This window comes from Anolis sagrei, chromosome 4 (assembly GCF_037176765.1).
Source record: "Anolis sagrei isolate rAnoSag1 chromosome 4, rAnoSag1.mat, whole genome shotgun sequence".
NCBI lineage: Eukaryota > Metazoa > Chordata > Lepidosauria > Squamata > Dactyloidae > Anolis > Anolis sagrei.
This window is the reverse complement of record NC_090024.1, coordinates 10,741,542-10,762,341: the sequence shown is the minus strand read 5'-3', so window position 1 is coordinate 10,762,341 and position 20,800 is coordinate 10,741,542. Positions and strand designations below refer to the sequence as shown.

Sequence of the window (20,800 nt, the reverse complement as noted above, 5' to 3'; positions counted from 1 at the left end):
GAGGTGCGATCATATCTAGCATAGGCAGAATCCCTATTTTCAGATCTGTCTTTTAACTGACCGGAAGCACTTCTGTCTTGTCTGGATTAAGCTTCAATTTGTTTGCCCTCATCCAGTCCATTACAGCTGTGAGGCACTGGTTTAGCACATAAACTGCTTCCTTACAATTAGATGAAAAGGAGTAATAGGGTTGGGTGTCATTTGTGTATAGATGACACCTCATCCCAAAACTCCAGATGACCTCTCCCAGTGGTTTCATGTATATGTTGAATAGCATAGGGGCAACACAGAGCCCTGGGGACCCCACAGGTCAAGGAGTCGAACAGGAGTGCCCCAGCACCACCTTCTGAGAACATCCCTCCAGGAAGGAATGAAGCCACTGAAAAACTGCACCTCCAAGCCCCATCCCAGAAATTCAGAAGGGAACCATGGTCGACGATAGCTGCTGAAAGGTCTAGAAGAACCAACAGGGACACACTCTCCCTGCCCAATTCTCTGCATAGGTTCTTCCACTAAGGCAATCAAGTCTGTCTCTGTCCCATAACCAGGCCTGAAACCAGACTGAAATTGATCTGGGTAATTTGCTTCATCCATGAACTCTTACCGATAGTCCTATTATGTCTCAAAACTCTGATTCACTTATTTTTATCAATGCATCCACAGAACCTGCAATTCCTACTTCTGCAAATTTTCACATACATTAATATCTGGCAGCCACAGCACTCCATAACTAAGGGGTAAGCATGTCATCGTGTTTACAATATGCAATATTATGTGATGTACAGCATATAAAAGCAAAACAAAAGTATTCAAGTGTTTTATTTAGCCAATTATCAGAAGTACATTATGAAAGCTACTACTGCCGCTGGAATTATAATTCTCCATTTATTGGAGTTACAACATATCAAAGTACCAAAACAAGATCTTACCTGCTGAAAAGGAAAGTCTGGAAATATCTGAAATAATGAAAAAGAAAAAAATAATGTGATAAGTAATAATAATCGTCATAACATTTATTACCCACCTCTTCTTTCGGTTAGAGGTAGGGCACAACATAAGATAAATCTATAATATAATAATAATAATAATAATAATAATAATAATAATAATAATAAATATTATTATTATTAAAGTACATATTAAAACATGGCTAAAACACAACCATAAAAGCATATATTAAAACATATATATTAAAACACATGAGACAAAAGTTAAGCACACTAAACGGAATGTGATTTTAAAATCTATATGATTGGATAGGCCTGCCAAAAGAGATAGGTCTTCAGATGTGTTTAAAATTCCAAAAGTTCATTTAGCAGTTGGGAGTTCTCCCAGAAAGTCATTCCACAGCCTTGGGGCAGCCAATGAAGAGATGCTCTGGGTAACAATTGCCAGTCAGGTTCTGGCTGGTTGGAATAGCCACCCAACCCCAGAGGACCTCAATGTCAAGGATGCAATGGACTTAAAAGAAAATTGGATGAAAATGTTCAATAGGTGGTATATGACACTAGTTAAATTAAACCACATGTATAAAAATTCATCAAAAGCCTGTTGAAAATGTAATGATCATGACGGTCGTTTTTTCCATCTTTGGTGGAGCTGTGGGGAGACCCAGAAGTATTGGAAAAGTATCCACGAGGAAATTCAACAAATATTTAAGAAAAAGTTTCCTAGAAAACCAGAATATTATCTATTGGGAATTACAGATGGAGACATAAACTTAAATTCAAATGAGGACATCTTATTAATGTACATGACAACGGCTGCCAGAATCGTCTACGTGTAATTCTGGAAGCAGAAGGAAATACCAGAGAAGTACCATTGGATAAAAAAATTAAATGAAATTAAAGACATGGACATATTAACTTTTTTATTGAAAAGAAATACAGGCAACCCAATTAAACAGACAAATTGGTCAATAATTGATTATTTTATTCAAAATAGATATAAAGACTAGTAATAGGATTTAGCTTACCATCAAGAAATTCAAAATGGTCTTATTTAAATATAGACAAAAAGAGACAATACGGGTAGAATTAGAAGGAAGCCCTTTTTCGGTTTTTTTTTCCCTTTTTTTCTTTTTTGCTCCTCTTCTTAGACCTGGACATTAATATATTTCTATACTTTTTATATTTTTATGTATATTTTTTTCTTTTTATATATATACCTCTCTCTATAATTTCCTACTTTTCTATCTTCTTTAAAATATTCCCCCACTTTCCATGTAACTTTATATTATTTCAATAAAACGTTTAAAACAAAACAAAAAATGTCAGGGATGGATTGTGCTGGAGGAGATGATCCTGTAGGTAACCTGGGCCCAAACCATGTATGCCTTTAAAGGCCAAAACCAAAACTTTGTACTTTGCCTGGAAATTAATTGGTATAACCATAAATGTAATATTTCTTATTAATCTTCTACTTTCCTGTGCACTTCTGCTGTTCAAAATGGTCACATTTCAGCCTCCTTACAAAAGTGCAAGAAACTATTCACTACATTATACTCAAATCAACTGATAAGAAGTTGCTCTACACAAGGGCACACAGGCTGAGCAGTTTTGCAAATTTGGCTGTGCATCCCAAAATTTAAAGTTAATAGGGCATGGTATGAAAGGGATACTGGCAAAGCTACCCTGAAACAAGTATGAGTTAAAACATAAACCTCCATTGTTGACACATGCAAAGAAAATAATTCCTAGCATTTATTGTATGAATGAATCAGTATACTAATAAAGGTTAGGTTGTGGCCGACATATTCACAGTGAAAGTACATTAATTCAAAACTACTACAATTTGAAAAAAAAATGATTTTTAAAAACAAGTCTCCTCTCAACCTATATCTTAATCCCCTTTTTCAAAGTGACCAGTATTTGACATTGATTCTAAATATCCGATTTGCCAAAATAACTGTTATGAATTGCAGCTATGTTCTCTTAGTGGTTTTCATCCTTCATATCTTTGGATGGCTTGGACTTCAACTCCCAAAAGCCCCAGGATCTGATGGGCAAGAATTCTGGGAATTGAAATCCAAAACATCTGAAGAAATGGTTGAGAACCAGAGCCTGACTCAGACACAAAGAATTATGAAGCATTTGACATGACTTCAAGAGATAACAGCACATAGCAGGCCAACTCTGAACGCCATCTATCAACTCAGTCATCACATCAAATGATCATGGAAAGTTGTAACCATATTTACAATTTTCAAGTATGTCCTTAGAAGTCTGTTCAAAAGCTTCTGAACATGCAATAGTCAGCTATTGTGGTTTGCTACTGTCATATCCTAACCCAACCCCAGTAACAAGCCATGGTTTGTTAGTATGCCATAAGCCATCATTAGATGTTATGACATTCACACCCCAGCTGGTTATGATTTAATTAGCCATCCCCTGCCACAGAAAGTGGCCCAGTCTGTGTATATGTGTTTTGTTGTGTGTATACATGTATATGTGTGTGTATATATATTTGTGTATATGTGTATATATGTGTGTTTGTGTATATATATGTGGTTTTGCACATGCACTGTAGCGTTTTTGCTTTTTTGGCTTTTGAAGTCCCTTCCACTGTGTTTTTCAGTATTTTTATGAGTGATAGTCACTTGTTGACTTAATAGGTGTATTGTGTCCAAATTTGGTGTCAATTTGTCCAATGGTTTTTGAATTACGTTAATCCCACAAACGAACATTACGTTTTTATTTATATAGATTTGGTGGTTTATCTGGTTGTTTAAAGTGCAAATCTTGACCAAAGCAACAAAGCATGCCCTCCAGTTCTAATTTAATTGATGGGATCCCTAAATTGGGAGACCAAATTTACAGTCAATGTCACTGCTGGCTTTAAGGCTAGAATGGTGAGCAGATACAAAAAGAAAGCAGAAAAGCAACTCTAAACCATAGAAATTCTGACAAGGGTTTGAATAATAAATCTCTAATCATGCAAATTATGGTTTGGTGTGTTGTCATGAGTGAGCCAGCTGTTCTGCATTTTTCCAAGGCCAATTAGCTACTACATTAGCAGGAGGAATTACAGTTGTAATCCCAACAATATCTCCAATATAAATTAGAGCTGTGTTTGATCAGCAAGAAAAACTAGTAGAGACTATAAAAGGTTAGAAAGCATACAGAAAGTCGTAGCAACAGAAATGGTAATATTATGTGTTTAGCTAGGCTTATAAACAATGTTTCATGTTATAACATCTAATGAAACTTTAATGAAAAACAGTAAACAAAAGTAATTACGCAAAATATTGAAAGCTTCCCATATTTCAAACTGAATTTGAGCGTTCTTTCTATGAAGATGTGGTTATTGCTGAAAATTCCTAGGCAGCAGTCCTTTCCTCGCATCACCAAAGCAACACACTGAGAGAATTATCAATGCCCTGGCACAGTATTTAGTCAAACAAGCTAAGGACTTCTAGCAAACACAAAGAAGGCCTGCAGCCAAAACATCCCTGACAAATTTGTTTGAATTTCTTCCTCGAATCAACATATCAGTTTCAAAACAATTTATCATGTAAAATTCAAGGATAAGAGTAGCAGTTAAAAGAAAAACAATTCAACCATATCATGTTCTATTTGATCTTGGTCATATTGTCCTGCAGTAGATTTCCCACTCAAACAAGTGATATGATAAAAAAAAATTATAAAAAGTAGCTTAACATGCAAGACAATAACCCCAAACGAAGGCTTCTCAAATAATGCTTGTGTTTACACCATCCAAAGAAATACATATGTAAAACAAGAAAACAGCCTTCCAGCATAACCTAACATAAATGGTTGAGAAATAACGCTGTTACTGGACTCAATTTTTTCATGACATCCCATGCCTTTCTAAACATGTAAGATTCTGATTTGATATCTTGAAGCACAGGCAGTATTTAAATCCCAATCTAAACTGTATTACAATCTTACACATCCCTGCAGACTATGGTTTTAAAAACAGGAAGACATTGCTGAAACAGGGATGCAAGGAAGGAAAAGGAAGGAATGGGACACAATTTGTCTCTTGTCCAATGAACCGAGATTGTGAGACAGGGCATGCTATTTCATTACATCTCATCACAGCTGATGGGATGCACCTTGCGATATTTCTTGTTATCCTTATTTCAGCCTTATAAATGAGTGCATAAAAGGTAATTAACCTACACTTTTAAAAGCAACATAATGATGCCTGTCAATATATATGACAGGCTATCAATATGCAATGGTATTCCCCGTAGTAACCTATGGATGTGAAAGGTGGACCATAAGGAAGACTGAGCAAAGAAAGATAGATGCTTTTGAATTGTGGTGTTGGAGGAAAATTCCGAGAGTGCCTTGGACTGCAAGAAGATCCAACCAGCCCATACTTCATTGGAGGGAAGGATATTAGAGGCAAAGATGAAGTACTTTGGCCACATAATGAGAAGACAGGAAAGCTTAGAGGAGACAATTATGCTTGGGAAAATGGAAGGAAAAAGGAAGAGGGGCCAACCAAGGGCAAGACGGATGGATGGTATCTTTGAAGTGACTGGCTTGACTCTGAAGGAACTGGGGGTGGTGACGGCCAACAGGAAGCACCGGTGTGGGCTGGTCCATGAGGTCACAAAGAGTCAGAAGTGACTGAAAGAATAAACAACAAACAACAATCAATATGTATGGTATAGTAGTTAGTTACGCTGGAAATCCAGTTTCAAATACTTACGTAGCCAATGGGCATTTTACACTCTCAATCTTACAGGAAGGTGGTGACAACCCTTCTGAATGATAGGGCTGTCATAAATTGAAGTCAACATGAAAGCACGTCATAACAACTATTGTTGATATATTTATGTCTTCAGGTGAAAACATTTATAGATTTGTATTGTCGAAGGCTTTCATGGCCGGAATCACTCAGTTCTTGTGGGTTTTTTCGGCTGTATGGCCATGTTCTAGAGGCATTTCTCCTGACGTTTCGCCTGCATCTATGGCAAGCATCCTCAGAGGTCTGCTGGAGCTGGGAAAAAAGGGGTTTATAAGTGGGGTTTATATAAACCCCTTTTTCCCAGCTCCAGCAGACCTCTGAGGATGCTTGCCATAGATGCAGGCGAAACGTCAGGAGAAATGCCTCTAGAACATGGCCATACAGCCCGAAAAAACCCACAAGAACTGAGATTTATAGATTTGTTGCAAATCACTATCTACTCGTCTGAGTTATTTTGTTTTTCACTTCATAGTCCAATATTTTCAACATTCACTTTGAATGTTGCACCATTCTGACTTCCATATCAACATACTATGTTGAGGAACACACATCTATCAAAGAACTCAATGTATCACTATTTCATGAGCACATACAAATAGTTCATTGTGTATAAGCATTTTAATTAGCTTGAATGTAAGAATGTACCACAAGAGTTTGTCTTACACAGAAGTAAGTAAGTAAGTACACAGAATTATGTCCATTTCCCCTAAATTGCTTTGCCTACAGAGAAAGAGAGAGTGAAAAGAGAGAGAACAGTTCCACTGAAAAAAATGTTCACTGAACCATCTGCTTACAACCAAGATAGGATGATGTAATGAGAGAAGTGCTTAAAATAAGCAAACTAGAAGCAGTCAGGAAGGGGCAACACAAGCTACAGGAAGGAAAAGGATTCAAGTTACTTCTGTCAGTTTCCATGTAAAACAACTATTGGGTATACACAGATTTCTTAAGCCTATAGTAGCCACAAGTTGTTCTAATGAAGTAAGAAGGTCCGCTAAATTATGTTCCATTAGATCTGTAAAAAATGAATATAATGATTATTGTAATCCAGGTATTTTTGTGCCATCAACAGTTTTATTTATTTATCATGTCAGGGGCAACCAGACAGTACATTTTTAACAAAACAAACAAACAGACAGACAAAACACAAAGTTTGCATGCTTGGTAGTTGATTAAATGCCCTTTGACCACTAGCTGGCCACTTGGAGTTCCTTTGGTGTTACTATAAGAAGGTCCTCCATTCTGCATGTAGCAGGGCCCAGGTTGCACTGCTGCAGGTGGTCTGTAGTTTGCTCTTCTCCACACTTGCATGTTGTGGATTCCACTTTGTAGCCCCATTTCTTAAGATTGGCTCTGCATTTCATGGTGCCAGAGCGCAGTCTGTTCAGCGCCTTCCAAGTCGCCCAGTTTTCTGTGTGCCAAGGAGGGAGTCTCTCATTTGGTATCAGCCATTGATTGAGGTTCTGGGTTTGAGCCTGCCACTTTTGGACTCTTGCTTGCTGGGGTGTTCCAGCAAGTGTCTCTGTAGATCTTAGGAAACTATTTATTGATTTAAGTCGTTGACGTGCTGGATGATACCCAAACAAGGAATGAGCTGGAGATGTTACTGCCTTGGTCCTTTCACTATTTGCTGCTACTTCCCGGCGGATGTCAGGTGGTGCAATACCGGCTAGACAATGTAATTTCTCCAGTGGTGTAGGGCGCAGACACCCCGTGATAATGCGGCATGTCTCACAGTTGACCCCAGTTGACAGAAAATACAGTAAGAAAGGTTTTTTTTCCTACAAAACTAGTGTAGCAATTTTATTTATTTCATCAGATTGATTTCAGAATTTCCTGAAGTGCAGTGTGCAAGTCTTAGCAATCTGCAGTACAGATACTGAAAAGGGGACAATATTATCTTTGTAGTTTGAAGTGGTAAACTCAAGGAAGTTCTTTTTCCAGTTGCTGTTTCAACATGTTTTAGTCTTCTGCTATGTTCTTGAACATTCTTAAACTTGCAGTTTCAAATACTGCCTGTGGTTAAAAATATTTACATTTGGTTGCCTATTGGGAAAAAGCACCTTGCTGTGCAACAAAATGCCTTTTTCTCATTGAAGATTTTTAAAAACAAGTTGAAACGTCAGAAGTCACAAACCATGTAGACTTCACATTCTGTGTATCTGTGTTTTAACTGATATGTGGTGCGTAAACCTAAAGTGGTAAGGAATTAAAGGAAGATCTATCCATGAAATGTAACTAGTGTACCTATAGAGATGATGTGGTGTACTCTTAAAAAGTCAGGTTCTTATCTTGTCTGTTTAACACCCCTGTGGTGTTTGTTTTGCTGTTTGTGTCTCTATTTAGAGGATTTCACCTCACTTTTTGTCCCTCTGATAATTGTATTTTGGAAAATGTGGCTTGTTGTGGCCTAAGTGGGGGCACGTTTTCCCCGTGATAACGTTTTCAGAAATGAATTTTCCTTCCGAGGGGTAGATTTCTCTCACTTCCTGTTGTCTCACCACTGTTTTTCACTTTGAGTCATTTGTAAGTTGGATGATTGTAACTCAGGGACCGGGCCGCCTGTACACATACAGGAACTTCATTCGAATAGAGATAATAGGAGTATCTCAGGATTTCCTAACACATGTCATGCTGCAGCCTGAAGGAATCACAGTAGAATCAAAGCCAAAAAAATAATAATACAGCAACCCAAGAGGCAAAATTAACATGGTCTTCTGGTGGGCTTGCATAAGCATGGATGTTTCTGTGAGCTAATATATGCAACACCAATATTTGGTTTTTACAAGAAATTGTATAACCATTAGAAGTCTTCCCCTTTGTTGGATTAATTGCAGGTATTTTGATTAGTTTTTAAAGGCTTCCTAAATAATACCTTGGAGATTGTAATTTTGTGGCAAGAAACATGTAATACCTAATCCACCATTTTTCATGTTTCTCTGGATTGGGGGGGGGGTGAGATTTCAAGAATTGGGAAAGAAAGAATCTGCACAGACTGTATGATTAAAATAATAATGTGTTATTGTTAACTTTGGTTCAGTCAATATATTCCAAAATTGGCATGCAACTGGAAGAACACCTTGGTTCTCCAAAATTATCTTAATTATAACTGCACTGAGTTACTAAAGTCTCTGCAATTCTTACAAGATTGTGCAATTTTAGGAAACTTTAGAGAGCTTATTTTTAATGCAAAGAACAACATGAAAAGATTAGGTTCTGAACTTTACTATTCATTAACTTGATTTAACTTATGGAAACTTAACTGAGGTTTAAAATGTGTAAGAAAAGGATCTAAGAATTATAATGGAAGATAAAAATGCAATTTGGTTTAAACCCCCAATGAAATCATTTTTATGTAAAAACATTGCCAAAAATAATTCCTTGATCCTATCTTGCCTCGATTAAATTACACTTTGTATTTATGCTTTAAATGATTTTTACTGGCATGGCTGTAATGCCCTTGCCCTATACACATACGTACTACCCATTTGTCTAAAGCGATTAGACAAATAAGTATAACATTGTTGAAACAACAGTCATCTTCTTATCTTCTGGATTACCAGTACATTTTTAATCAGTCGTATTAATCATATTAATAATTCAATGAACAAGTACTTAATCTGTTTTCTGCATACTGCTGTTCTATGCAAAATAACCATCAGTTGGAAAAATCTATTATCTCTAAATAAGTGGAGAATAAAACTTTGGCAAAGAATTCTCCTTTCAAAAGATTTTTGAAAGCACACGTGCAACAAATAACTTTTTATTCTACATGGTTAGTAGTTACTAGCTATGATAAGAAAAGTTCTTATGAAATGACATGCATTCTTCTTCCACTTTACGTTATATGCGAGTTGTTTTTGTTTTTTTTTTTACTGTTTTAGGGACTTCTTTATTTACATTGCATGTTCAGGTTTTCAGGATAACTGCCCAAAGTTTTGTTTTCATTGATGGGTAAAAATTGCCTATGTTTGATATACAGTTACAAAAATGCACAATAACATACACACATGTAAGCACGGATCAATCTTTGAAATTAAAATGATAAGTAGAATCAATTATGATCAATTATGAAAAGTATTCTATGATAAGATTCTTGTGGGGGGTTTTGGGCTATATGGCCATGTTCTAGAGGCATTTTCTCCTGACGTTTCGCCTGCATCTATGGCAAGCATCCTCAGAGGTAGTGAGGTCTGTTGGAATTAGGACAGTGGGTTTATATATCTGTGGAATGACTGGGGTGGGGCAAAGAGCTCTTCTCTGCTGGAGCTATGTATTTGGAAAATACTATTGTAAAAGTTATACCTAATAAAGAAACTATTGAAAATCAATACATTGATGGAAAAAACAAGTATGAAAAAAACAAGTATGATAGAATCAGTAGGCAACAGGCTGCACAAGAGGGCAGTCCTAAGAAGAAAATCCAAGCCAGTTCAAGACAAGAGAAGAAATAAGGAGAGGGAATACTAAAATAATATGCCAAAATGTTGTATGTAAAACTAATGTGGGAAATACTATATTCTCTTGAATGACTACTGCGGCTTTTGACAAAAGGTAGTTCTATGTTTCACATTAAACAAAAAGACAACACTTTAGTGAAAGACTCTTGGGATTTATAATCAATCAGAAAACATCAGGTAACATGACTGAACATGTGCATTCTTTGGATAGCCTATCTGTTTACATGGAATTTCTAAACATGATTCTTCAACTTTAGGAAAGAGTGCACCAACTGCAAAGGTCAAATCTATTCCCTGCCCCCAAAAGCAACATACACAGAGTGAATGGGTTTATGTGCCACCCTCAAAGAAAATGAATCTATTTAGCGTAGCACCATTAAAGCATATTAAATATTTTAAATGTTTTCCTTAAAATATTATGCGTATTATTCAATTTGCATGCATTAACAAAATGATGACACTGTCCTTTTTTGCCAAGAGCAGACAGCAATGTTAATCACCACAAATACTGTTCCAAGTAGACATTCTTAGAGTCCAAAGAAATATACTTAACCAATATATACAATATGGACATGAAGAGTGTGATAACAAAGCAAAACTAAAATAATAAACACATTTTCCTCTTTACGTGAAACACCAAAAAAGAGGAGTTGTCAGGAACAGGAGACTATCAAATATGACTCGTGAGCTATACACAGCTTGATGGAAAACAGATTTGGATAAACTCCATTAAATATAATGCTTGGGATTTTTTGGACGGTACAGCTGTTTGTTGTTGGATGCCTCCAGGTCCTTTATGGCCTATGATGATCCTAAGGGGATTTCTTTATAGGAGGTTTACCATACTCTGAAGGTGAGAAAGTATGACTTCTTCAAAGCCCCCAGAGAGTTTCCACAGCCAATCTGGGGATTTGAACTTTGGTCTTCCAGAATCCGAGTCCAACACTCAGATCACTATATCACACTGTGTCTTTTTAATTGAAAGGTTATTCATACGTTTTATTTAAAAATATCTTGCCTTCTAAAACTGAAGCTGGCAGAAGAAATTTTGATTGTCTGATATGATACAAGGAAAAATTGATTCGTACTCCAGAGACAGGCAAAATGAAGTCATCGGTATCATGTTAGACTGCAACACCCATCAGACACAGCCAGTGTGACTAATGATGAAGAATTCTCCAAGTTATAGTCCAACAGCATTGGGAGGAGGTCACTTTGACACCAATCACTATAGATGGTCCCCTGAGATCACACTCTTCTAGCAACCAGAGAAAAATGACTTCTAGCACACAACTCAATCATTTCATGCAATTTTCATATTCATAATCAAAGGCAGGGGGGATTCAAATTACGCATTAAAGACCATGAAGTACAAAAAGAGATTTCATTACTTCACAATAGTAATATTAATAACTCTTGTTCAAGAACAGCCACTCACCATACTTTTAGCATGTCAGCACACCTGCAGCAGAGCCTACAAAAAAGTGCTCAGCTAGAAATATATAGGAAGAGAAAGAAAAGTCATAACACAACTCCAATGCAGTTTCAGGGTAAAATCAAGCTTAAAGACCAGCTGCAAAAACTAGTAATCTGATGTTCCTATATTTCACCACGTAACAGTCACTTCTACAGAAAGTACCTAGTGCTCTCTTTTGGGGATCCCAAAATCTTTTTTTTTTCCTTTCATCACATAACACACCAATGTACTGCTGGCAGAAGAATTATATACAGTTTAGCCAGTGCAGGAAGACTCAAGGCTTTCATCATCACATGACCTATTGTACCAATAACTGCTTTGCTTGTTTTGTACAATCTAAATAGCATGGGAAAAACTGCAGGCCTCCCTCATCGAGTGACTCACTGCACTGTACAAATGACAGCTTCGCCTGCATGCCTGCTTCCTATACAGCTACTGCTCTTCACTGGGCTGAGTCCAAAACCCAGTATTGTCACTGTCTTAAACCCAGTGCTTTCTGAGCCAGCCCAGTGAAGAGCCATAGCTGCAAGGGGAGTGGGTGAGCAGGCAAAGCTGTCATTTGTACAATGCAGTGAGTCACATGTTGAGGGAAGTCTGGAGTCTTCCCCATGCTATTTTGACTACATACAGCAGGCAAGGCTGTTATTGGTATAGTAACACTAACACTATGTTTTTCATCACATAATAGTCACACACTCCTTTCTTTAGATAAAAAAGCAAAAAAAATTCACAATGACATATGGTATATAAAAATATCTGAACTGCCATTGCTTCCTTGGGAATCTTGAGCCACCAATCCAATATTTTTCACATTATCTAAGTACAACAACATTTTTTTCAGAAGTCATCTCACTACCTTCTATCAAGAGCCATTTATAACCTTCCAGGTTCACCAAATCATCGCTTCCCTACTAGAAGTAATAAGGCAGAATACTCAAGCATTGAGCAAACTGATTTTGGACTAGTTCCTATATCTTCACAAACCAAAGTCTAAGTAACATTTCACAATACCTGACCAGACAGTTCCCTGGACATCTGCATAGATTGATTATTTTTCTTCTTCAAATTTTCAGACAACATGTCATAACACACTGCTAAGTATTCTGTCAAATTTCCTACAAAGCCAGAAATCAAAAAGCCCTGACTATATCCACTAGAGCAGTGGTTCTCAACCTGTGGGTCCCCAGATGTTTTGGTATTCAACTCCCAGAAATCCCAACAGCTGGTAAACTGCCTGGGATTTCTGGGAGCTGTAGGCCAAAACACCTAGGGTGCTACAGGTTGAGAATCACTGTTTTAGATAATGGTGATGGTATAAATATGTGAGAGGAAGCCACAGGGAGAGGGAGCAAGCTTGTTTTCTGCTGCCCTGGAGACTAGGGCGCAGAACAATGTCTTCAAACTATAAGAAAGGAGATTCCATATGAACATGAGGAAGAACTTCCTGACTTTGAGAGCCGTTCAACAGTGGAACTCTCTGCCCCGGAGTGTGGTGGAGGCTCCTTCTTTGGAAGCTTTTAAACAGAGGCTGGATGGCCATCTGTTGGGGGTGATTTGAATGCAATATTCCTGCTTCTTGGCAGGAATATTCTTTGATTCTATGATTCTATCACAATATTGATAGAAAAAAAATCTCCTTTTCTTTCTCTTACATACATAGATGCACGTGTACACATAAGACTTATATTTTTAAAATACAACCATCCTGAGGTTGATTTCTAGGAAACACCCCCTCCCCCACTGTAACAATGACATCAATTACAACTTGCTATATAAGAGCCTTAAATCAGTGAAGCTTATATGGTTGATAACTTTCTAAACTGAAGTTCAAGCTTACTACAGGAAATTCCCGAGTTACAAACTTCCAACATACAAATTACTCACAGTTACGAATGGAAGTGATACAACAAGTAGTGAGAAACATTTACCCCTAGGAAGGGATATTCAGACCCCAAATTAATTGTTTATTGTTATTGTTTTTATACAGTTTATACTATATGTAATTGTTTTTGACTGTGTTTTATCTTGTGGGGCATTGATTGCCAAATGTAAATTGCCTCGAGTCGCCTCCGGGCTGAGAGAGGCGGTATACAAGCATAGTAAATAAAATAAATAAATTCGCTCCTGAAAGAGTTATCATGGGGGAAAGGTGTCTCCACTGAAGCTTTCTCACCTATCTTTGTTTCTATAATAACTTTTTCAAAATCTAATTATCCCAGTGACAGAAAGTGAGGAGAAATCTTCTGAACAGGGGCACAGACAGAAAGAAAAAAAAAACACAACTGGGGTGTTAACCCTTCCCTATGCTATCCGAAGTTAAAAAGGATATATTTTTTTGCTGGAGTTACATTTGAAAAATGCACCTGTTCTGACTTATAAACAAATTGAACTTAAGAACAAATCTACAGAATCTATCTTGTTTGACACTTGAGGACTGCTTATTGTTATGACACCATTTCGATAGAATTGTCTAAAGACTGATTAATAAGCATAACAGCACTAGAAATCAGAAAATAAAGTCTGCAGCTTATTTCCTAGTTGAGCACACGTGGCAATACATTCCAGTTCAGATACCCCTTTTTAAATAAAAAAGCTTGTTATATAGAAAATTAGTATATTTAGAACTGACCCTCTAAAATCAACATGGAATAAGATAAAATCACGGCTTTCTATGAATCTGTTTTAAGCCTGTATGCAACCCTATTAAAAAAAACAATTGGCTATCATCTCGATACAAATGTGTTTTACAATCTCTTAAAAGGAAGGACTTGTTAGCATCCCATTCACTCAACTAGTAAACTGTAACGATGTTTCAAACAAATTAGTGGTCAAATATAAAATATCTTATTTTATTTTATTTTTTTGTTCATTCATAGGTACTATGAAATTCACTCCACTCTGGATGGCGGTTTCTTAATCATTATAATTCTATATCAGTCACCCATGTTCCAACTACTGAATTGATACAAATACTTACATTTTAATTTACTACAACCAAAGAACTTAAGACTGTCAGAATCCGTGCAAGGCAGCAACAATACCCAATGAACCCATTAAACTGATGAAAGGCAGTATCATTTTCCATTCTCTATGTTCCTTACCACAATATAGTCTTTCCATGTAGGCTCTCCACAAAGACCTTTCTGCTCCAATCCAGTATATTCAGTACAGATTCAGCATTCAGTAAAATAGTCATTTAATATTTCCTCCACCTCTCAATTTCACACACAATACAGTGCGGCAGCCTTTGGTCACGAGCTTATCACACAGTACAGTGAAGCCAGTGCAGCTTCTTTTGTCTCCTTTCACTCAAAAGTCAGGCAGCGCAAACAAAAGGCATCCATCACTAAGTCCATTAGCTTCAGCTGACGAGACAATTCCAGGCTGCCAGATGGGTAAACGTATTCTGCTAAATCTGGCTGCAGCAGCAATAAATCCTAAAAGGGGAACAGCCACAGTCACCAGCCTTTTGAATCTCTTCAACTCCAATATTGTGTGTGTGTGTGTGTGTGTGTGTGTGTCGGTAAGCCCGTTATATGCACTTGGAAACGTAACATTCAAATTCTGTCAGTTAGTTTTTAAGACATTGACAATAAAGCACTGAACGAAGGCTATCCTGAAAGCTGGCTACATTTTTTTGCAGCATATTTTCTTAGAGAAGGAAAAAGAATAAGGCAAAACTGCATTTTTCCTTGACAAAAGAGATGCAGTGTCATACTTAAATTAAATATCATAATATTCTATGTAATTAATGTACTCTACTTTTAAGAGAACGAAGCTCTTAAAATAGGCATTTGTGTGAAAATGCACACAAATGATTTAAATCTGTAATTCAAAATAATCAAAAGTAATTACTTATGGACATCATCCCTCGAAATATCAATTGGTTCATCAGGAAGGCAATGGCAACCCTTCCAAGAAAACCATGTGATGCGAGCACCTGAGGGTGGTCATAGGTCAGAAACAACTTGAAGGCACACAACTACCAAAACAACAGTCCTTTCAAGATTAGTTGTTAATTTTTCAGTTCTGTAGTCTTCAGTTGCTTATGTTTCACAGTTAGAAAACTTTTTTGTTAAATCATTTAAAAAAATTAAGCTTCTTTAAACAAGGAGTTTCTCATCTAATATTTGTATATCACAGTGGCTCTTAATTCGCAAACAAAATGTATAGTACATAGAATTTTAGAACTTATATTAAATAAATATACATACAACACATTTTTCCAATTCCTGTTAAATTTTATTTAACATAAGAACAAGTAAAGATATAATAATAATAAAAATAATAACAATAACAACTTTATTTTTGTATCCCGCCACCATCTTCCTGAAGGAACTTGGGGTGGTTTACATGGGGACAAGCCCAATCAACATAGTTTAATATAACCAGTAAAATTCATAAAACAACATCATAAAACAAACAAACTACCAATAGCCTGACATAGTAAACAATTACTGAGCTCAGGCAAGTGGGCTGGTGCAAATCAGTTGCAAGGACAGAGCTGATGAATAAAGTGCTGCAGCCAGATGACAAATTAGGAGAAAAAGAACAATATGAACTAGAACATTATATCTATGGGCAAGGAACAGCAGTAAAGTACAAGGGCCAGATCTTGGTTTATAGATGGGGGGGGGCACGAAAATTACCTGGGGAACTGTTGCATCAAAAGCACAGTGGAACATCCACGTTTTTAGGTCTCTACACAGACAAGGTGGGGTCCAGATTTCTTTAAAACTGTAAGATAAATATTATAACTCTTTAAGGAGTGGATTTTCCTTCCTAGGGGTAGACTTCGCTCACTTCCTGTTGTCTCCTCTGTTCTTAACTATGAGTCGCTTGTAAGTCGGATGTTTGTAACTCAGGGGCTACCTATAGACATAATGTAATTTTTCTAGATGTCTCTGTATCATTTCCTCATAAGTTTATTCTATATACATTTAAAAATGGAAACTTCAGAACTCTTGCAGAGCTAGACTATACAGTAGGACTATACAGTAAGAAGAAGAAGAAGAACAACAACAACAACAACAACTACTACTACTTTATTTTTATACCCCGCCACCATTTTCCTTAGGGGACTTTGGGCAGCTTACAAAGGGACAAACCCAAAAATTACAGATAAAAACATAGACACAGTTAAAATCCATCAACAAAAATACTAAAACATAACACAATCATAAACAGCATCATAAAACAATATGGCTGAGATAAAGGTCATAGTTGAGTTCAGGCTCAAAGAGTGCAAATAATTCCTAAAAGGAGACAATAGAAAGTGCGGAAAATTGAATAAACAGGGGCTAGGGCATACTGTTGGTGGAAGTGTCAAGGTATCCAACAAAAGATCCAAAATAAAGTGCAGAACTTAAAGTGTGGACAGGATGGATCTCTGGTGAGCTGCCTAATCAAAGGCAAAACTGAACATCCAGGTTTTTAATTCCTTCTGAAAGGAGACCAAAATGGGAGCCTGTCTGATCTCCCTAGGAAGATACGATTGCGAATATAGGCAGGGTCCGAACCATTTAGGGCTTTGTAGGTGATCACCTGCACCTTGAATTGGGACCGGAAACTTATTGGAAGCCAGCCTTTGAACCAACTGTAGTTTCCAAGCCATCTTCAAGGTATGAGGACAAATATGCAAGTCAGAACATATATCACAGACACTATTATTACTGAAGTTCAAGTTTTTCTTTTTGCAAAGTTGAGAAATCTAAGAGCTCATAACAAATGCCAATATAACATTTGCTATCAAATGTATTCATATTATCTGATACCCAACAATTTCTTCAAGATCATTTCCCACTTTCTGGCTGTACTATCAGAATAGCACCATGACAAGTCAAATACAATCCAGATCAGTAGGTTTAATGTATCTTAGACATCCCCAACTGAAAGGATTTCCTCCACATTTTAATGATATTAGTATTGTTGAATCTGAACAGAAGCAAGATCACTCACTAGACAATAGTCAAATATCATGTCCTCCAGGGCAAAATAGTATGGCCAAACTGCTACTATCATACGAAAAGTTTTTTTAAAGGACTCTACAATATAATAATGAAATGTAGATTGTTGCTTCTTCTCAACCAGAAGACAGGTGTATTGGAGAGAGAAACATGATAGATAAACATGGTAGATGATTCCCTAAGGGATTCTAAAAGATAGTTAATTTTAGTAAAGTAATGGGGTGTAAGAAACGAAAATGGAATGACAAAGAATGTCCATGTTAATAATACTGATTTCCCACCAATATTAACCATGCCATTAATGTCACTATCCACCTTAATGAAATATGAAATCTAAATACACGTTAAACACCTTCTATTCCATTACTAGGACAATAACCTTGATAGTAAAGATGAGCTGATATACTAAAAGAGAAGAGAGAGAAAAGGAATATTCCTATCTAGCCCTACTATATCTCCACTGCAGAAATACAGCAGGAACCTAGACTAAGTGTAGTTATATGGGCTTGTAGATAAATGTAGGTGTTACAAATAAATATCAGAAAATTCAAATGCTAATAGAATAGCTTGGAGGAAGCAGACTGAAAACTTTATTTGCATCAGTCACAATCACAGTTGTGCAAGCAACACAACGGTAATTTGAAACTGAAAGAGGTAAATCTATAAGCAATATATGCTATCCCTTCTCTTTCAATAGCATCCAACTTAGCTGTAAACTGAGATTGTAGTCTCCAGTAAATCTTTAAGGGTAGCTATTAAGACTTTGACATTTTAATAGTACAAGAGACAGGCCTTTTGATTCACAATGTTAAAAGAATCTTTTCCATGTTCTTGAATTACAGAAATAAAAAGTCCTTGTAAGAAGGAGCTTGTAGGATTTCAAAAGCCTCTATGTAGACTGCTTTTTAAAAAACACCAAGTGAGTCATTTTCCAAATCTTTTCTAACTTGTGGGAATGCCATCCAGTAAAATCCTTAAACTAAATATCAATCCCTGTGCCTTTTGTGTATTTAAATAATGGAGATTGATATCTATTACAACAAAACTCTAAGATCTAACCTGCCTTTTTCTATAGGCTGCTAATATACCTATCAAAAGTACATCAACCCCCTGTGCTCACTAATCATCACATACATGTGAATTCAGTTTACAGAAGTATGTATTTCATTTATCGCAGAGGGAACAAAGCTTGAACTCTCCCTAGAAGTCAAGATAATCTAAACTAAGACTGTCATACTTTGTGGAGTTATCCTGAGAAGACATGACTCACTAGAAAAGGCAATAATGCTTGGCAAAGTAGAACATTGCAGAAAAAGAATAAACCCACACTGCAGTTGGGTAGTCTCAACCAAGGAAAACACAGCCCTCCATTGATGACAGGATGTCTTAGCAGTTTCCCATTCATAGGGTTGCCATAAGGTCGGCTTGAAGACAGTTCACATCCCTCCTTTCTTAACAGAAATACATACCACCAGCTATAAGTAATTCTGAATCACCAGTTATAAAGTGAGATTTCCATCTGTGTCAATGAAAGGTGGGGTGTTATAGGAGGTTCATTTCTAAAAGAATCACATTTTTAAAATATTGAAGTCAAGACATGTAGACATCTTTAATAATAATAATAATAATAATAACAACAACAACAACAACAACAACAACAACAACAACAACAACAACAACAATAGACTTTGGCACAAGCCAGTAAAGGTGGTCCCAGTGGTGATCAGCACACTGGGTGCAGTGCCTAAAGAACTTGGCCTACACTTAAAAACAATAGGCACTGACAAAATTACCATCTGTCAGCTGCAAAAGGCCAGTCTACTTGGATCCGCACACATTATTCGCCTATACATGGCAAAGTCCTAGGCACTTGGGAAATGTCTGATGTGTGATCAAATACAAAAGCCAGCATAGTGATATTGTTTGCTGTGTACAAATCCTGTTATGTATTAAATAATAATAATAATTTTATTTCTTACCTGAGTTGGGTAAGAAATAAACACAGCAAAAACACTACAAATGCACACACTAAAATGTACCTCAATAAAAGATACATACCAAAATGTATCTCTATGGAATACATATTAAAATAGATAAAACAGATAATGAACAAAGGGCATGCATTAAAATTCATGTTTATGTGTAAAGACTGTCTGGGTAGGCCTGCTGGAAGAGATGGGTCTTCACTTGAGTCTCAAATTCCAACAGCCGATTTCGCTATCAGAGCTCTACTGGCAGGTCATTCCACAGCCTTGGGGTGGCCGATGAAAAGGTTCTCTGGGTGATGGTTGCCAGTTAGGTTCTGGATGGTTGGAGCTGATATCCCCCAGAAGACCAAAGTGTGTGGGGCAGATTGTTTGGGAGCAGGCAGTCCTTTAGATAACCTGGACCCAAACCATGTAGGGCTTTAAAGGTCAGAACCATCACCTTGTACTTTGCCTGGAAACTAATTGGTAGCCAGTGGAGGAACTTTAGGATAGATGTAATATGCTCACTCCTAATGTTCCTGTAACCAATCTGGTTACAAGAACTAGTTGGAGTTTCTGAATTTGGTACATGGGTAGGCCAGTGGCGTGTTTAACATTGGAATGTATTTTAATTTATTTAACATTTTATGTTTAAGGCATTGTTGGAGGTGCCGCATGTAAGCCGCCTTGGGTCCCCCTTGGGATAGAGAAAGGTGGCATATAACTAAGAAAATTGCAGAAGCCCACCCTTGTGGTTACCAGCACATACATTACCATCTTCAGGCCCTCCAAATCTAGGAAAGGGCGCAACTGGCGGATCAGCCAAAGGTGATAGTAAGTACTCCTGACTGTTGCATCTACCTGAGCTAACATTTGGAGAGATGGATCCAGGAGTATTACCAATTGTTTTTGTGTTATTACTTTTGATATTACAATTGCAGGAGATGTTATTACTATTGTAGGAGAAAAATCCCCTCTACTTATTAATTTCTATTCAGAATCCACGTACAGATACTAGCTATGGATTGGATACAGTAATGTGGAACAGGGGGGGAAAAGGAGCCATGCTACAAAGCTACAAAATAGAGTTTCTGTAATGATGTAGGACTTTCACCACTACTTTGAAGATTTTTTTTAACCAAACTTGAAATCTTCGTGAAAAAAATCTAAAAAAACATGTTTTTACCTGCAACAGAAGGGGAGTATAAT

General features: G+C 36.9%; 1 protein-coding gene across 4 annotated transcripts in view; it reads right to left on the bottom strand.

The window, feature by feature from the left end:
* Positions 1–20,800, bottom strand: part of PTK2 (protein tyrosine kinase 2) — a 261,253-nt gene that overhangs the window by 203,128 nt on the left and 37,325 nt on the right. For 2 of the 4 annotated variants that reach the window (XM_060775934.2, XM_067467263.1), the window contains exon 2: positions 930–956. The exons of 1 other annotated variant lie outside the window; for it this stretch is intronic. Coding sequence is in view for 1 of the 3 variants with exons in the window: in XM_060775924.2 (XP_060631907.2) it covers positions 930–956; positions 14,760–14,778 (46 nt within the window). In the remaining 2 variants the exon portion in view is untranslated. Of the gene's footprint in view, positions 1–929; positions 957–14,759; positions 15,046–20,800 lie in introns of those variants that run through there. One more of the 4 variants, XM_060775924.2, reaches the window with a different exon arrangement.